The sequence below is a fragment of the Xiphias gladius genome, chromosome 23 (genome assembly GCF_016859285.1).
Source record: "Xiphias gladius isolate SHS-SW01 ecotype Sanya breed wild chromosome 23, ASM1685928v1, whole genome shotgun sequence".
In the NCBI taxonomy this organism is placed as follows: Eukaryota; Metazoa; Chordata; class Actinopteri; order Istiophoriformes; family Xiphiidae; genus Xiphias; species Xiphias gladius.
In genome coordinates this window covers 15,820,231-15,838,386 of record NC_053422.1, presented here as the reverse complement: position 1 = coordinate 15,838,386, position 18,156 = coordinate 15,820,231, and the positions used below count along the sequence as shown (strand labels likewise).

General features: G+C 43.3%; 5 protein-coding genes across 7 annotated transcripts in view; all 5 read left to right on the top strand.

The window, feature by feature from the left end:
* Nucleotides 1-18,156, top strand: part of LOC120785774 (protocadherin alpha-C2-like) — a 91,570-nt gene that overhangs the window by 26,924 nt on the left and 46,490 nt on the right. The window contains exon 1 of one of the 3 annotated variants that reach the window (XM_040120686.1): nt 879-3,366. The exons of the other annotated variants lie outside the window; for them this stretch is intronic. Within the exon in view, the coding sequence (XP_039976620.1) occupies nt 988-3,366 (2,379 nt within the window). The 5' untranslated portion in view covers nt 879-987. Of the gene's footprint in view, nt 1-878; nt 3,367-18,156 lie in introns of those variants that run through there. 3 annotated transcript variants of the gene reach the window in all.
* On the top strand, nt 4,061-6,580 carry LOC120785663 (protocadherin alpha-8-like). The gene has a single exon (XM_040120535.1). The coding sequence runs from the start codon at nt 4,061-4,063 to the stop codon at nt 6,578-6,580; it is 2,520 nt and encodes an 839-aa protein (XP_039976469.1).
* On the top strand, nt 7,543-10,112 carry LOC120785785 (protocadherin alpha-2-like). Its single transcript, XM_040120720.1, has one exon. It carries the CDS (start codon nt 7,619-7,621, stop codon nt 10,025-10,027), a length of 2,409 nt encoding a protein of 802 aa, XP_039976654.1. The 5' UTR covers nt 7,543-7,618; the 3' UTR covers nt 10,028-10,112.
* Nucleotides 11,160-13,576, top strand: LOC120785662 (protocadherin alpha-5-like). Its single transcript, XM_040120533.1, has one exon. The coding sequence runs from the start codon at nt 11,189-11,191 to the stop codon at nt 13,574-13,576; it is 2,388 nt and encodes a 795-aa protein (XP_039976467.1). The 5' UTR covers nt 11,160-11,188.
* Nucleotides 14,667-17,159, top strand: LOC120785661 (protocadherin alpha-2-like). The gene has a single exon (XM_040120532.1). The coding sequence runs from the start codon at nt 14,748-14,750 to the stop codon at nt 17,157-17,159; it is 2,412 nt and encodes an 803-aa protein (XP_039976466.1). The 5' UTR covers nt 14,667-14,747.

Below are 18,156 nucleotides of genomic sequence, written 5' to 3'. Positions count from 1 at the left end.
AGGTAAGATGTGCCCAATTTCAATAATCCAAAGGAGTGATTCTTTTAAATCTTTGCATAACATTGAAGTTTGCTCCAAGTCTTTAAGACATTGTATTACAAATTTTTTTTGACGTCGGATACAAATAATTATGATGTGCAGCTATACTGACATACTGTTATGAATTTGAAAGGGGTGGTAACTTAGACTGTTGTTTTTAATCTGTCCGTCCAAAAAGTTGGCGGCTGAATGAAAGTGTGTGAACCGTGTGATGGTTGGTTTCTATGGTTTAAGAACAATTTCAGTACACCAAAGCTGAAACCCTTTCACTGGGTTTAAAGATAACGCGGATGCGGTGCTCTGCAGTCACTTGAGCACTGGCACGAAATGCATTTAAACTGTCGTGAGCCGCTGTCCATGGTGCTGAAAACATCTTCTGCTCTTTGTTCTGAGATTCGGGTGCTGTCCGTCGTGCTGATATTTTTGCAGGTTATATTCCGTGTCCTGGTGTTCAGTAACCGAATACAGACAAAGGAGGTGTAAAGTAACGACATTAGTAGATATTGTGTTAATGAATAACGAGGCTAATTTATTAAAATGCATATTTCACAGATGAAGATCGTTCTATGAACAGTCTTCCAAAATCAGCCCATTAGTTGTTGTAATCTATTCAGCATATATTTTTCTCTACCGTACTTGATGATAAATGTGTTTTGGGCCGTCTTTCTTTATACAAATGTGCCACGAGATGTCGCTAGAGACCATGGGAACAAGAATCTCGTGCTCAGTGTTTAGAAACTCCTCCTCTGTTCATGACAAAACACGGCAACGTCATCTTCTGGCAGTGCTTTGTGAAGATAGCGTACAGACGAGTGAAGCCGTAGAGAGAAAAGACTCTAAACCAGGATGGATACATAAAAGGGCTTTGGTTTTTTTTTTTTTTTCTCCTTTCTTCGCGGATAGGCCAAAAGGCAGAAACCAGGATTCCTCGCTTTTGTCTAAACAGCGATGGCTGCTCGGGACCTATGGGATAAAATTGGGGGTCTGCTTTTCATTCTGCTTTGTCTCTGCGACCGGTCCGTGGCTCAGATATCCTATACGATCTCAGAGGAGGTGGACAAAGGGACGGCAGTGGGAAATCTCGCTAAGGATTTAAATCTCAGTGTGCAGCGACTCGAGTCCACGGGGCTTCAGATTACCTCTGGGTATAACAGACACTATTTTGACATAAATCATGAAACCGGAGTACTCTCTGTTAGCGAGAGGATAGATCGGGAGGAGCTTTGTCCTAATACGGTAAAGTGCTCTTTAAATATAGAGGCCATATTGAGTAACCCTCGCAGTCTCCATCGAATTGAAGTTGTGATTACTGATATTAATGACAATGCGCCGACTTTTCTGGAAGAAATAACTACAATTGATATGTATGAGTCTTCGTATATCGGAGAGAGGCATCCACTGCCGATAGCTCATGACGCAGACGTAGGTGCTAACTCGCTGAAGACCTACAAATTGAACACGAATGATTATTTCGCTTTGGATATACAGAACACTGGTGACCAAAGTGTGTCTGCCGAGCTAGTGCTGCAGAAAGCATTAGATCGAGAAAAACAGGATGTTATTGAACTCACGCTGACTGCGATAGATGGTGGGAAACCCCCCAAAACGGGGACTTTACAAATGAAAATCAATGTGCTGGATGTAAATGATAATTCACCCGTGTTCAGTAAGTCTCTCTACAAGGTCCAAGTGGTTGAAAATGCAAGTGTTGGCACAAAGTTATTAACCCTGGCAGCCACCGATCTCGATGACGGTGTGAATGGTGAACTTGTGTACTCTTTTACAGAAAGGGGACGTTTAAACCCTGACGATAAATTTGCTCTGAATGATAATACTGGAGAAATGACCGTAAAAGGCAATATTGATTATGAGGAAAATCAAGCATACGAGATTCGCGTTCAAGCACGAGACAAAGGCACTCCTCCTCGCAGTGCGCATTCAAAGGTTTTGGTCGAAGTTATTGATGTCAATGACAATGCTCCAGAAATCTCTGTGTCATCACTCATGACTCCGGTAAAAGAGGACGCCGAAATAGGCACAGCCGTTGCTATGGTGACTATCACTGATAAAGACGGAGGCAAAAATGGCCAGACAAACTGTAAGTTATCAGGTTCCGTGCCATTTAAATTAAAATCAAACTACAAAAACTACTATTCTTTGTTAGTTGACGGGCCTCTTGACAGAGAGACTGTTTCCCAATATAATATATCCATTACAGCTACAGATGAAGGAACACCGTCTCTGTCAAGCACAGGCATCATTAATGTACAAGTTTCCGATGTCAATGACAATCCTCCTAGATTCCTGGATCCTTTAATTAATGTTTATGTGAAAGAGAATAGCCCGACTGGAGCTACAATTTATGCTCTGACGACGTTAGATTTAGACTTAAATGAAAACGCTAAATCAACTTATCACTTGATTAATAGTTCTCCCAAGACCAGACAGATAGCATCAATGGTCAACATCAACTCAGAGACCGGAGATATAGTCAGTCTGCAGTCTTTTAACTACGAGGAGTTAAAAACGTTTCAGTTTAAAGTTCAGGCCACAGACTCTGGTGTTCCTCCGCTCAGCAGCAACGTGACTGTGAACGTTTTCATCCTGGATGAGAATGACAACAGTCCCGCGATTCTCGCGCCCTATTCCGAGCACGGATCCGTTAACAGCGAGAGCATCCCCTACTCTGCTGAAGCGGGATACTTTGTGGCAAAGATCAGGGCCGTAGACGCAGACTCTGGATACAATGCGCTGCTCTCTTACCACCTCTCTGAGCCCAAAGGAAACAACCTCTTCCGCATCGGAACCAGCACCGGGGAAATCAGGACTAAGAGGAGAATGAGTGACAATGACCTGAAGACTCACCCCCTGGTGGTCTTGGTTTCTGATAACGGAGAACCCTCCCTGTCGGCTACTGTGTCTATCGAGGTGGTGGTGGTCGAAAGCACAGCTGACATCCAGACTCAGTTCAGACATGTGCCCATAAAGGAGGAGAGCTTCTCCGATTTAAACCTGTACCTGCTGATCGCCATCGCGTCGGTGTCACTGATCTTTCTGCTCAGCCTCATCAGTTTAATAGCGGTCAAGTGCCACAGGTCAGACGGCAGTTTCAGCAGGTACGGCGCCCCAATGATCACCACCCACCCTGACGGGAGCTGGTCTTACTCTAAAGCTACTCAGCAGTACGACGTCTGTTTCAGCTCAGACACACTCAAGAGTGACGTAGTGGTTTTCCCCGCACCGTTTCCGTCTGTAGACGCGGAGCTGGTCAGTATTAACGGAGGAGACACGTTTACCAGGACTCAGACTTTACCCAACAAAGAAAAGGTAAGAAAAATGCAACCAGCTCAGATTTTTTTCCCATAGTATTAATACATTCTCAAATCCACCAATATGTTTTTTATCAGTGAGAAAAACATAGCCTAGGTTTTAAGTGTGTGGCTTTCTCCTCGTATGATATCACTTTGAAAACCTTAATTTGGTTTTTGAAAAGTGTTTCTTGAGACAGAAATATGATGGATCCAGTGGTGTGCCGGACTCTATATTTTAATCGATTTTTGCAGATTTCTTGCTCGTTGTTTTGGTGTTACTGAAAAATCATTTCGCAAATTTAAATTGCGCGCAATAAACCGAATTTTGGATAGTATTTCAGTCCATTTTTACCAACATTATTTTTTTTTTAAAGTGGAAACATTAAGGCTCTCTTGGAAATACAAGTTGCTTTTCCATACGCTTTATATGAATGCAGTTGTGGCAGCTCTCCACGTGGTGACACTGTAGACCGTGACACCGAGAGTTCCCTTGTAGTATTTTCACGCTCCTCCCAGTTCTAGAGGACCCTTTGGCTCTACAGTCTTTGTCAGTGAGAGAGAACGAAAGGACCAAGGAAAGATCCGATTTCTCCACGTGTACAACATGCATAAATTCGGCGCGGCGTAAAGTTGTATTTTGTAACACTTGTAAAATTCGTGACGGGGTTTCCTTGCATGCGGATCTGTGTTTTAAATCACCTTATGGAATTATGCCTGCATCGTTGAGGACGTCTATTGTCTCCTGTCTCCTGCTCCTGTTACTGGAGTGTTGCTGGGAAGCGGCGTCTGGGCAGCTCTCCTATTCCGTGTTAGAGGAAGTAAAGCCGGGGACATCTGTTGGAAATATCGCTAAGGATCTAAACCTCGGCATTCAGGACTTGGAATCCCGTATGTTTCAGATCGTTAGCGGATCAAAAAGAAAATATTTCGAGGTAAATGTGAAGACCGGCGTTCTCTTTGTTAACGAGAGGATAGACAGAGAGGAGCTCTGTGCGAAGGCAACGAAATGCACTGTCAGTGTAGAAGCCGTAATAAACAACCCTTTGAAGCTGTATCGCTTAGAAATAAATATACTAGATGTTAATGACAACGACCCGTTATTCACGGAAAAGTCTCAGGTTGTAGACGTAGCAGAAAATACCCTGCCTGGAATGAAATTCGCCTTGTCGGAGGCTATCGATGCAGATGTAGGCAAGAATACCGTCAACGCCTTTAAAATAACACCCAATGAATATTTTTCTCTCGCTACAATCAAGGGAGGAGAGAGCGTGTCTGCCGAGTTAGTTTTGCAGAAAACGTTGGACCGAGAGAAACAGCCTGTGATACATCTCACTGTGACTGCTATAGACGGGGGGACTCCGCCGAGAACTGGCACCTCACAGGTCATTATTCACGTTTTAGACATAAATGATAACCCTCCCGTGTTTAATAGTCCCTTGTACAAAACTCGTATATTTGAAAATACCCCCGTCGGGGCAACTGTGATTACGCTAAATGCAACCGACGCGGACGAGGGGGCAAACGGGGAGATAGTGTACTCCTTGAGAAGCAAAGGCCAGGATCGTATACTCGAGATTTTTCACATTGATTCCATAACGGGTGCGATAACGGTGAAAGCTAATGTAGATTATGAGGAATACGCAGCGTTCGAGATCCGCGCAGAAGCAAACGATAAAGCGCAGCCCCCGATGGCTGCTCACTGTAAAGTGCTGGTGGAAGTAATCGATGTAAATGACAACGCTCCCGGGATCACGGTGACGTCACTGCTCAACACTGTAAAGGAGGACGCAGGTGTAGGTACGGCTATCGCGCTCGTGTCTGTTCTAGATAGAGACAGTGGCAAAAACGGTGAAGTCAAATGTAGAATCTTAAATCAGGTTCCCTTTAAACTAGAGACTAACTACAAAAACTATTATTCTTTAGTGGTTGACGGGCATCTAGACAGAGAAATTACCTCTAACTACAACGTCACCGTATCAGCTACCGATGAAGGGACTCCTCCGCTTTCCAACACGAGTGTTATCACGATTCACGTTTCTGATGTAAATGACAACTCGCCTCGTTTCTCAGAACCTGTGGTTAATGTTTATGTAAAAGAAAACAGTAAAGTTGGGGTAATTATTAAAACGTTATCCGCAACTGATGCTGACATTGACCAGAATGGCCAGGTGAAATATTCTTTTTTAGACGGTAGTAGTAACTCAGTGCCAGTGTCCACAATGGTAAACATCAACTCAGAGACCGGAGATATAGTCAGTCTGCAGTCTTTTAACCACGAGGAGCTAAAAACGTTTCAGTTTAAAGTTCAGGCCACAGACTCTGGTGTTCCTCCGCTCAGCAGCAACGTGACTGTGAACGTTTTCATCCTGGATGAGAATGACAACAGTCCCGCGATTCTCGCGCCCTATTCCGAGCACGGATCCGTTAACAGCGAGAGCATCCCCTACTCTGCTGAAGCGGGATACTTTGTGGCAAAGATCAGGGCTGTAGACGCAGACTCTGGATACAATGCGCTGCTCTCTTACCACCTCTCTGAGCCCAAAGGAAACAACCTCTTCCGCATCGGAACCAGCACCGGGGAAATCAGGACTAAGAGGAGAATGAGTGACAATGACCTGAAGACTCACCCCCTGGTGGTCTTGGTTTCTGATAACGGAGAACCCTCCCTGTCGGCTACTGTGTCTATCGAGGTGGTGGTGGTCGAAAGCACAGCTGACATCCAGACTCAGTTCAGACATGTGCCCATAAAGGAGGAGAGCTTCTCCGATTTAAACCTGTACCTGCTGATCGCCATCGCGTCGGTGTCACTGATCTTTCTGCTCAGCCTCATCAGTTTAATAGCGGTCAAGTGCCACAGGTCAGACGGCAGTTTCAGCAGGTACGGCGCCCCAATGATCACCACCCACCCTGACGGGAGCTGGTCTTACTCTAAAGCTACTCAGCAGTACGACGTCTGTTTCAGCTCAGACACACTCAAGAGTGACGTAGTGGTTTTCCCCGCACCGTTTCCGTCTGTAGACGCGGAGCTGGTCAGTATTAACGGAGGAGACACGTTTACCAGGACTCAGACTTTACCTAATAAAGACAAGGTAAGAGGCATACCGAATGAATACTATCAATCCGTGCATATTTGTTTATCATATATGGCTTTAGCTGCTGTAAGTGAACGCAAAAAAAAGTGCATTCTTGAGGAAAAGTACACTGCAATTATGCCTAGATGTTTTAAATAGACTATTTAAGAAATAATTGAAGGTAGTGCAAGTATGACTCCCTTTATCAATAACAGCGATATATTATTAACTCTATGGCAAGATAAGAATGTTGACAGGTTGTATGTATCCACAGTTTTCATACTCTGTACCGCTTAACGGGAAGGGTGCTCTCCATGGTCCTGACATCTCACGCTTAGCTTCATGTACTTAGGATGAACTCGTATTCTACGTGCCATAGCTCGTCGCTAGAAGTGCAAAGTTAAAAAGCAAACAAATAACATTATTTTTTGTACAAAAGGTGCAAAACATTTTAGAATGATGCGGATCTAGATGTTTAGCATTAGTAGAAAACAACAGCAAATACAATAAGCTGGTAAAATGCGGAGGGTCGAAATGAAGGGTTCTTTCCTAAATGATCATATCGATTGTAAAACGTGTGTTTTTGATATTTTTTTTGCTGGTAGAAGCATGTTATTAAACAAATTCAGCAACAAAAGCTACAAAACAGTCACAAACCAGTATTCAGAAATTCATTTCAGACACACACATTATGTTATATTATATTACACACACACAGACACACGCACACACACGCACACGCACACGCACACACACACCTTACACTTCTTTGATCAGTAGTGTCCATTTGCTTGGATTCTTACACTGTTCTCGCTGTTTTGTCTTAGCAACAAACGTACAAAAATAATGTTTCACGGAATCCGATCACCGGTCAGTCGGTCATACATTTTTGGTGTTTTCTTTAAGAAAAGATCCCGTCTCATCGTGTGTGCTTAGTAAAGACTCCACTGTGGTCTATCAAACGTACGCAAGATGTCGCTGGAGACCGCACATTCAACCGTGTGTATTGACAAGCTAAAACCCCTCCTCCCTTGTCGGTGACATAAGAAGCCTGTACGTTTCGTGGGGGCTGGATTAGTAAACCAGTTCGTCTTGAAAGATGGTTAAATGAAGAGCGCTTGGCTTTCTTTCGGATATTCTGCCATTTTTGTAGATAAAAGACGTTTGTTCGCCTGAATTTCGTAAACCAACAAAAGGATGTGTCGTCAACAGTACAGAGGGGCCGAATGGATGTTGTGCGCCATTACTCTTTGTTTATTTGACCGGTCTGCCGCCCAGATTTCCTACTCCGTTTCCGAGGAGGTGGACAAAGGCACAGTGGTGGGGAATCTCGCCAAGGATTTAAACATTCATACACAGCAGCTGGAGGAACGAGGATTTAGGATTGTATCGGGATACAGTAAGAAATATTTCGAGGCTAATTTAAGAACAGGAGCCTTATTTGTTCATGAAAGGTTAGACCGTGAAGAGCTTTGTCCGAATTTACCGAGGTGTTCTTTAAATATAGAGGGACTACTGAGCTATCCTATGAATATTTATCGCATTGAGGTCAACGTTCTTGACATTAATGACAATGCACCATCGTTTCTCGAGCAAATCCATGTGTTTAATATCTCCGAGTCTTCTTCAACGGGAGAGAGGTATCCGCTCCCAATAGCTCAAGATGCCGACACTGGCAGCAACTCTGTGAAAACCTACAAGTTAAGCCTTAACGAGCATTTCTCCATAGATGTGAGTAGCGGAGGGGACAGCATGTCTGCTGAGTTAGTGCTGCAGAAAGCTTTAGACCGAGAGAAGCAACCCATTATTAAACTAACATTGACCGCTGTGGACGGAGGAAAACCGGCAAAATCTGGCACTATGCAGATTCTTGTCAATGTGGTAGATGTTAATGATAACACGCCTTCGTTTGGCAAGTCGCTTTATAAAATAAGTGTCACCGAAAATGTCCCTATAGGTACAACAATACTGAAACTAAATGCAACCGATTTAGACGAAGGGTCAAATTCCGACATCAGATATTATTTAATGAAAAGAGGAAATGTGGACTCTCCTGAAAAATTTAGTGTTATTCCTGAAAGCGGTGAAATGATTGTGATGGCTCATTTGGATTACGAGGACATTAATGCCTATGAATTACGAGTACGAGCAACAGACCAAGGCGCTTCCCCTCGCAGTGGTTATTCTAAAGTGCTGGTAGAGGTTGTCGATGTCAATGACAATGCGCCAGAAATCTCTATAACTTCAATAATGACTCCAGTGAAGGAAAGTGCTGAAATTGGAACAGTCGTTGCATTGGTGACCGTGACTGATAAAGATGGAGGGAAAAATGGCCTCACCAGTTGTAAAGTTAAAGATTCGGTCCCATTTAAATTAACGTCAAATTACAAAAACTATTACTCATTGATAGTTGACGGTGTCCTTGACAGAGAGATTGTATCACTGTACAATGTAACCATTTCGGCTGTCGATGAGGGGAGTCCACCTCTTTCTAGCACTGCTGTAATCACTGTGGGAATCTCTGATATTAATGACAACGCGCCTCGTTTCTCAGAAGCCAATGTCAATATTTACGTGAAAGAGAACAGTAAAGTGGGAGTTATTATCACGAGTACAACTGCAGAGGATGCAGATGCAAACGACAATGCTAAGCTGACTTATTCATTAATTGATACTTATCCAAAAAGTATTCCCATAACTTCTGTTGTAAACATCAACTCAGAGACCGGAGATATAGTCAGTCTGCAGTCTTTTAACCACGAGGAGCTAAAAACGTTTCAGTTTAAAGTTCAGGCCACAGACTCTGGTGTTCCTCCGCTCAGCAGCAACGTGACTGTGAACGTTTTCATCCTGGATGAGAATGACAACAGTCCCGCGATTCTCGCGCCCTATTCCGAGCACGGATCCGTTAACAGCGAGAGCATCCCCTACTCTGCTGAAGCGGGATACTTTGTGGCAAAGATCAGGGCTGTAGACGCAGACTCTGGATACAATGCGCTGCTCTCTTACCACCTCTCTGAGCCCAAAGGAAACAACCTCTTCCGCATCGGAACCAGCACCGGGGAAATCAGGACTAAGAGGAGAATGAGTGACAATGACCTGAAGACTCACCCCCTGGTGGTCCTGGTTTCTGATAACGGAGAACCCTCCCTGTCGGCTACTGTGTCTATCGAGGTGGTGGTGGTCGAAAGCACAGCTGACATCCAGACTCAGTTCAGACATGTGCCCATAAAGGAGGAGAGCTTCTCCGATTTAAACCTGTACCTGCTGATCGCCATCGCGTCGGTGTCACTGATCTTTCTGCTCAGCCTCATCAGTTTAATAGCGGTCAAGTGCCACAGGTCAGACGGCAGTTTCAGCAGGTACGGCGCCCCAATGATCACCACCCACCCTGACGGGAGCTGGTCTTACTCTAAAGCTACTCAGCAGTACGACGTCTGTTTCAGCTCAGACACACTCAAGAGTGACGTAGTGGTTTTCCCCGCACCGTTTCCGTCTGTAGACGCGGAGCTGGTCAGTATTAACGGAGGAGACACGTTTACCAGGACTCAGACTTTACCTAATAAAGACAAGGTAGGTTATACTTTGCAGCTAATGCTTGAATAATTGATTAGAGATTAATACGTCAACTGAAATGCGCTTGCTTTCACTGACTGCTTCAGAGTACCACCTTCTTTGATATAACATTTTATGGAAGCGTGCATGAATATGAAATCAATAAAAGTGTCAGCAAGGCAAGAAAACTAATTTGTCATTTGTCCGTTGCTGATAACAATACAAATACAAGCTTTCGCAAGACGTTGCTTTATATGATACATTTATGTAAATTACCAGCGCTCATTCAGATCAAGCTTCTTAACGGTAACACAACTCGTATGTCTGCTTTAGTTTTCAATTAAGCGCTTTTACTTTGCAGTTGCCGTAATTGACATATTTTGCTGTGAGAATTTAGTGTAACTGTGCAAATGTGAGTCAACAGGACCTGAAAACAAGGCAATTAAGGTAGTAGTAGCCTCACAAGGTCGCGGGATGGCAGTCGTTGACAGAAAGATCATTTGATAGTGTCGGCTCTAAACAGCACATCAGGTCACTGGATCCTTGCAGTTCATAGCCTGAATGTACAGCTCTGTCCTTGGTGCTGATATGAGTCTGTGCAACCTTAGAGTTCTGTGAGCTCTTTTAATGTTTCTATCCTTAAACCGGTTCCATTTTTAAGTGAAAAACGTGAACAGTATTATATCTGTATTCTTTCAGAGATTAGTTGGGCGATTGATTAATGAACTGATTTATTATTTAATATAAGAATTACAACTTGCCTGAAATTCCCTAAAATGAAGCTGACTTTTTTTCTGGACATACTGCATGACACAGATTTTATGGTAACTTTAAATGGCACCTTAAAAATTCTTATTTGAATGATGAAAACGTCCATGGTTAAATATGTAAATATCTAATGGGGCTAACAAATAACTATTGATTTTGATTTCATAAATCGAAGCCAATGTATATGTCATTTGCTGTATATTGACGTATCTATCATTTACCACATGATGTCGCTGGAGACCATAGCTACAATTGTTACAGTATGTGTAAAACTCCTCCCTGCACAGGAAACCTAAAACCGTCACTGGCCATCAGTTTAGAGAGAGACTGGGATGGTAGTGTGGCGAGAAGGGCTACTGCTGCCGCTGGATATTCCTGTTTATGGCGGATATATGTAAGGGGGGATTAAATGATTAGTCGGAATTCAGTATTCATTGTACCACGATGGGAAACGAGGGATACGCCTGGATTCACATTGTGGTCTTTCTTTGTCTTTGTGACCGGACTGCAGCGCAGTTATCTTACTCCATTTCCGAGGAGGTGAACAAAGGCACCGTAGTGGGGAATATCGCAAAGGATTTAAACCTCAACGTGCAGGAACTAGAGACCAGAGACCTGCGCATTGTTTCGAGCTACCGTAAGAAATATTTTGACGTGAATCTGAGGACCGGAAGCCTCTTTGTTGACGAGAGAATAGACAGAGAGGAGCTTTGTCCGCATGTGGTAAAATGTTCGTTAAGAATACAGGCCGTTTTAACCAATCCAATGACTGCACACCGCATCGAGGTCAGTGTGTTAGATATAAATGATAACTCACCTGAATTCATTGAACAATCCTATTGGTTAAACATCTCTGAATCACTGTCACCAGGAGAGCGATATCTTCTCCCAGTGGCAGTAGATGCGGACATAGGCAGCAACACAGTGAAGAGCTACAAGCTGAACCCAAATGAACATTTCTCGCTCGATGTGCAGAGTGGTGGAGAGCACGGTGTGTCCGCTGAGTTGGTGCTGCAGAAAGCTTTAGATCGAGAGAAGCAGTCGGTGATGAAGCTTATTCTGACGGCTGTAGATGGAGGTAGACCGCCTAGATCGGGAACACTCCTAATAAATGTAAATGTAATGGATGCTAATGATAATATACCAACTTTTAGCAAATCGCTTTATAAAGCCCGTGTAAGTGAAAATACCGCGCACGGAACAGTGGTAATTAAGTTAAATGCAACCGATTTAGACGAGGGCGTGAACAGTAAGATCCTGTATTCCTTGATCAAACGAGGTAACATTGATCCATCTAATATTTTTGATCTAAATTCAGAAACTGGAGAAATTACTGTGAAGGGAACATTAGATTATGAAGAGACGCCTGCTTATGAGGTCAGAGTTCAGGCAATGGATCAAGGCACCTCTCCTCGTAGTGCACATGCTAAACTATTGATAGAGATAATTGATGTGAATGACAATGCCCCAGATATATCAGTGACGTCACTGATGACCCCTGTAAAAGAAGACGCAGAACTGGGGACAATAGTTGCTTTTATTACGGTTAATGATAAAGATGGAGGAAACAATGGTGCAGCTAAATGTAAGGTAGAGGGGTCTGTTCCGTTTAAACTTCAGTCCAACTACAAAAACGACTACTCTTTAGTAGTAGATGGACCATTGGACAGAGAAAACACTTCTCTTTACAACGTCACCATCACAGCCACAGATGAGGGAAGTCCGCCTCTGTCCAGCAGCAGGATCGTTACTGTTCAGGTTTCTGATGTCAATGACAACGCACCTCGGTTTATGGAGCCTGTGATTAATGTTTATGTGAAAGAAAACAGTCACACAGGCTCCATTATTTATACCATAAAGGCTTTTGATCCTGATTTGGATGGTAATGCAAAGTTGACTTACACGTTGTTAGAGAGTTCTCCAAAAAATATTCCGATTTCATCAGTTGTAAACATCAACTCAGAGACCGGAGATATAGTCAGTCTGCAGTCTTTTAACCACGAGGAGCTAAAAACGTTTCAGTTTAAAGTTCAGGCCACAGACTCTGGTGTTCCTCCGCTCAGCAGCAACGTGACTGTGAACGTTTTCATCCTGGATGAGAATGACAACAGTCCCGCGATTCTCGCGCCCTATTCCGAGCACGGATCCGTTAACAGCGAGAGCATCCCCTACTCTGCTGAAGCGGGATACTTTGTGGCAAAGATCAGGGCCGTAGACGCAGACTCTGGATACAATGCGCTGCTCTCTTACCACCTCTCTGAGCCCAAAGGAAACAACCTCTTCCGCATCGGAACCAGCACCGGGGAAATCAGGACTAAGAGGAGAATGAGTGACAATGACCTGAAGACTCACCCCCTGGTGGTCTTGGTTTCTGATAACGGAGAACCCTCCCTGTCGGCTACCGTGTCTATAGAGGTGGTGGTGGTCGAAAGCACAGGTGACATCCAGACTCAGTTCAGACATGTGCCCATAAAGGAGGAGAGCTTCTCCGATTTAAACCTGTACCTGCTGATCGCCATCGCGTCGGTGTCACTGATCTTTCTGCTCAGCCTCATCAGTTTAATAGCGGTCAAGTGCCACAGGTCAGACGGCAGTTTCAGCAGGTACGGCGCCCCAATGATCACCACCCACCCTGACGGGAGCTGGTCTTACTCTAAAGCTACTCAGCAGTACGACGTCTGTTTCAGCTCAGACACACTCAAGAGTGACGTAGTGGTTTTCCCCGCACCGTTTCCGTCTGTAGACGCGGAGCTGGTCAGTATTAATGGAGGAGACACGTTTACCAGGACTCAGACTTTACCTAATAAAGACAAGGTAGGTTATATGTGCTGAATGCTTGTAAAACCTAAATTATTCTATCATAAAAACATGGTACCATTTCCTGATTGCTCAGGAGTCTCGAGATATACACTAAGATATATAAAAATGTACATATGTAGAAGGTTAATTAAGCATCACACAAAATACAAAATAATACTATCATTGATTCCCAATTTATTACGTTTGTTACAGCAACTAATAGAACTTTCCATGATAGGCTACGATATGTTGACGATCTGTTGCCTAAACCACACATTGTAATATAATTTCTAACCCTTGCAGAGCTACTGCCAAGTGTTACCTACCTTAAGCGGTCAGTGCCGAGCTTCGAAGTTTCAACCATTTTTAAGTAAACAGTTGTGTTATATTGGGGAGATCGAGCTCGTTTATTGCCAGTATTTTGATAGCGCTCTCCTTGGTGCTGAACTCCTTCCTTGTCTCAGTCATTTGCAAGACCCGACGCTTTCATTCCCGTTGAAAGCATCCCATTGGTGATTAAAATGATTTAAGCTGTTCTTTGCCTGACGTGAAAAAGCGATTGCTGTGATGCTGAGCTTGCAACCTCAGGTGTATGTTGCTGGTATAATTGTGCTGTAAGCATGTGCTGTAAGCACAATTATGTGGTGCTAAACGTAGTGTTGACAATATGTGGTTTATTAACCATCCCGCGTAACACACCCTTGTTTCTTTATTTTATAATTCCTTCTAAATATGGGACTCTTAACTTATGTCCGATACCTTATGGAATTAAATTCGAAGTAATTTTGTTTCTGGATAAGTTGCATATTTCATAGCTCATTTAGCCACTAACATAACAAGCCCTTCTATCGACTCAGGTTTGTGAAACTCTGAATATAAAAAAAGTAAACCTAATCATTTATGTCATTCATAATGTTTTAAATGATCTAGCTATGATACACACTGGATTGTATTTACTTACCTATCATTCACCACATGAGGTCGCGGGAGACCATAGAAATTAATGTGTTTCTGAGTCCAAAACTCCTCCTCCCTGCATGGAAAAAAAAAAGAAAAAAGAAATCGTCATCAGCCATTAGTACACCCGCTGAAAGTGCCTAGACGAGAGGGGCAGGGGCTTGTCCCACAACAATATTGCTTTGGATGGATAATCAGTATTGAGGATACATGATCTAGTGGTTTCGGTTCTTTTGGTGAACCAACGATGTATATGCGACGAGAAAAGGGATACGCCTGGATTCACATTGTTGTTTTTCTTTGTCTTTGTGGCCGGACTGCAGCGCAGTTATCTTACTCCATTTCCGAGGAGGTGAACAAAGGCACCGTAGTGGGGAATATCGCAAAGGATTTAAACCTCAACGTGCAGGAACTAGAGACCAGGGACCTGCGCATTGTTTCGAGTTACAGTAAGAAATATTTTGACGTGAATCTGAGGACCGGAAGTCTCTTTGTTGAAGAGAGAATAGACAGAGAAGAGATTTGTCCGCATGTGGTAAAATGCTCCATAAAAATACAAGCCGTTTTAAGCAATCCAATGACTGCACACCGCGTCGAGGTTAATGTTTTAGATATAAACGATAATTCGCCTGCTTTTATTGAAAAAACGTATACTTTGAATATTTCCGAGTCATCGTTAACGGGAGAGCGATATCTCCTTCCAATAGCGGTAGATGCAGATACAGGCAGCAACACAGTGAAGAGCTACAAGCTGAACCCAAATGAACATTTCTCGCTCGATGTGCAGAGTGGTGGAGAGCACGGTGTGTCCGCTGAGTTGGTGCTGCAGAAAGCTTTAGATCGAGAGAAGCAGTCGGTGATGAAGCTTATTCTGACGGCTGTAGATGGAGGTAGACCGCCTAGATCGGGTACATTACAATTAACTGTGAATGTAATCGATGTCAATGATAATATACCAACTTTTAGCAAATCGCTTTATAAAGCCCGTGTAAGAGAAAATTCGAATGCTGGAACACTTGTTATTAAGTTAAATGCAACCGATTTAGACGAGGGCATGAACAGTAAGATCCTGTATTCCTTGATCAAACGAGGTAACATTGATCCATCTAATATTTTTGATCTAAATTCAGAAACTGGAGAAATTACTGTGAAGGGAACATTGGATTATGAAGAGACGCCTGCTTATGAGGTCAGAGTTCAGGCAATGGATCAAGGAATTGTTCCTCGTAGTGCACATGCTAAACTATTGATAGAGATAATTGATGTGAATGACAATGCCCCAGATATATCAGTGACGTCACTGATGACCCCTGTAAAAGAAGACGCAGAACTGGGGACAATAGTTGCTTTTATTACGGTTAATGATAAAGATGGAGGAAACAATGGTGCAGCTAAATGTAAGGTAGAGGGGTCTGTTCCGTTTAAACTTCAGTCCAACTACAAAAACGACTACTCTTTAGTAGTAGATGGACCATTGGACAGAGAAAACACTTCTCTTTACGATGTCACCATCACAGCCACAGATGAGGGAAGTCCGCCTCTGTCCAGCAGCAGGATCGTTACTGTTCAGGTTTCTGATGTCAATGACAACGCACCTCGGTTTATGGAGCCTGTGATTAATGTTTATGTGAAAGAAAACAGTCCAACAGGCTCCATTATTTATACCATAAAGGCTTTTGATCCTGATTTGGATGGTAATGCAAAGTTGACTTACACGTTGTTAGAGAGTTCTCCAAAAAATATTCCGATTTCATCAGTTGTAAACATCAACTCAGAGACCGGAGATATAGTCAGTCTGCAGTCTTTTAACCACGAGGAGCTAAAAACGTTTCAGTTTAAAGTTCAGGCCACAGACTCTGGTGTTCCTCCGCTCAGCAGCAACGTGACTGTGAACGTTTTCATCCTGGATGAGAATGACAACAGTCCCGCGATTCTCGCGCCCTATTCCGAGCACGGATCCGTTAACAGCGAGAGCATCCCCTACTCTGCTGAAGCGGGATACTTTGTGGCAAAGATCAGGGCCGTAGACGCAGACTCTGGATACAATGCGCTGCTCTCTTACCACCTCTCTGAGCCCAAAGGAAACAACCTCTTCCGCATCGGAACCAGCACCGGGGAAATCAGGACTAAGAGGAGAATGAGTGACAATGACCTGAAGACTCACCCCCTGGTGGTCCTGGTTTCTGATAACGGAGAACCCTCCCTGTCGGCTACTGTGTCTATCGAGGTGGTGGTGGTCGAAAGCACAGCTGACATCCAGACTCAGTTCAGACATGTGCCCATAAAGGAGGAGAGCTTCTCCGATTTAAACCTGTACCTGCTGATCGCCATCGCGTCGGTGTCACTGATCTTTCTGCTCAGCCTCATCAGTTTAATAGCGGTCAAGTGCCACAGGTCAGACGGCAGTTTCAGCAGGTACGGCGCCCCAATGATCACCACCCACCCTGACGGGAGCTGGTCTTACTCTAAAGCTACTCAGCAGTACGACGTCTGTTTCAGCTCAGACACACTCAAGAGTGACGTAGTGGTTTTCCCCGCACCGTTTCCGTCTGTAGACGCGGAGCTGGTCAGTATTAATGGAGGAGACACGTTTACCAGGACTCAGACTTTACCTAATAAAGACAAGGTAGGTTATACTTTGCAGCTAATGCTTGAATAATTGATTAGAGATTAATACAACGTCAACTGACATGCGTTTGCTTTCACTGACTGCTTCAGAGTACCACTTTCTTTGATATAACATTTTATGGAAGCGTGCATGAATATGAAATCAATAAAAGTGTCAGCAAGGCAAGAAAACTAATTTTTCATTTGTCAGTTGCTGATAACAGAAATATAAGCTTAATAGTCCTATCACAATATGTAAAAAATAGCTTGCTCTTGCCTAATATTTACCCATCTCCGTTGAAGCACCACGCAGCAACAATGTATTTTAGGCCACAAATTTATATAATATCTTAGTCTTAGTAAACACTTAAAGAGCCAAGGTTTTTGTTTCTGTCTTTAATTGTCAATGTGGCCCGATTAAGAAAAAAATCGTTTGAAACTATGGAAACCATCTCCATGCATTGAAATCATGGTGCCTTTTAATCACCGACTGCACCTTTCAGCTGTAAATCCCTCTCCTTTTAAAGATCCCAACAATAGAATTTAAGTAAAGCTAACAATTCATAACTTGTATCGAGAGAGCGCTCGCCATGGTGCTGAACTGGCAGTCGTTGGTATTCTGTTGTGAAGCCCCCATTTAACATTTGTTTGCAAACATTTCTCAAGTATTTGAACAAGATGTGATTGAACGGCTCTATCCGTGGTGCTGAAGTAAGGCCTTCAAAACGTGATTTGTGCACTGTCTTCCTTTAAAAAAGTACCTCTTTATATAATTCTTGTTTTTATTATAAGCAGTTTATTTATAAAACTTTAAAAGTGTTGTATTTGTGCTGAATTAGTGTTGAATTATACATCACTGGAGGGTTGTTGCACTCTGAATACCACGTTTAAATACTTAGCATTGGTGTTCATTGATGTATACGTAATTGATTTTTAATGATTTGTTAGCGAATTTAGATCCAAATCAACTTGCGAGGGTGTACTGTATTTAGAATAATATTGCAGATTAGTGGACTAAGCTTTGATGAGCTTGGATCTAACATTCACCA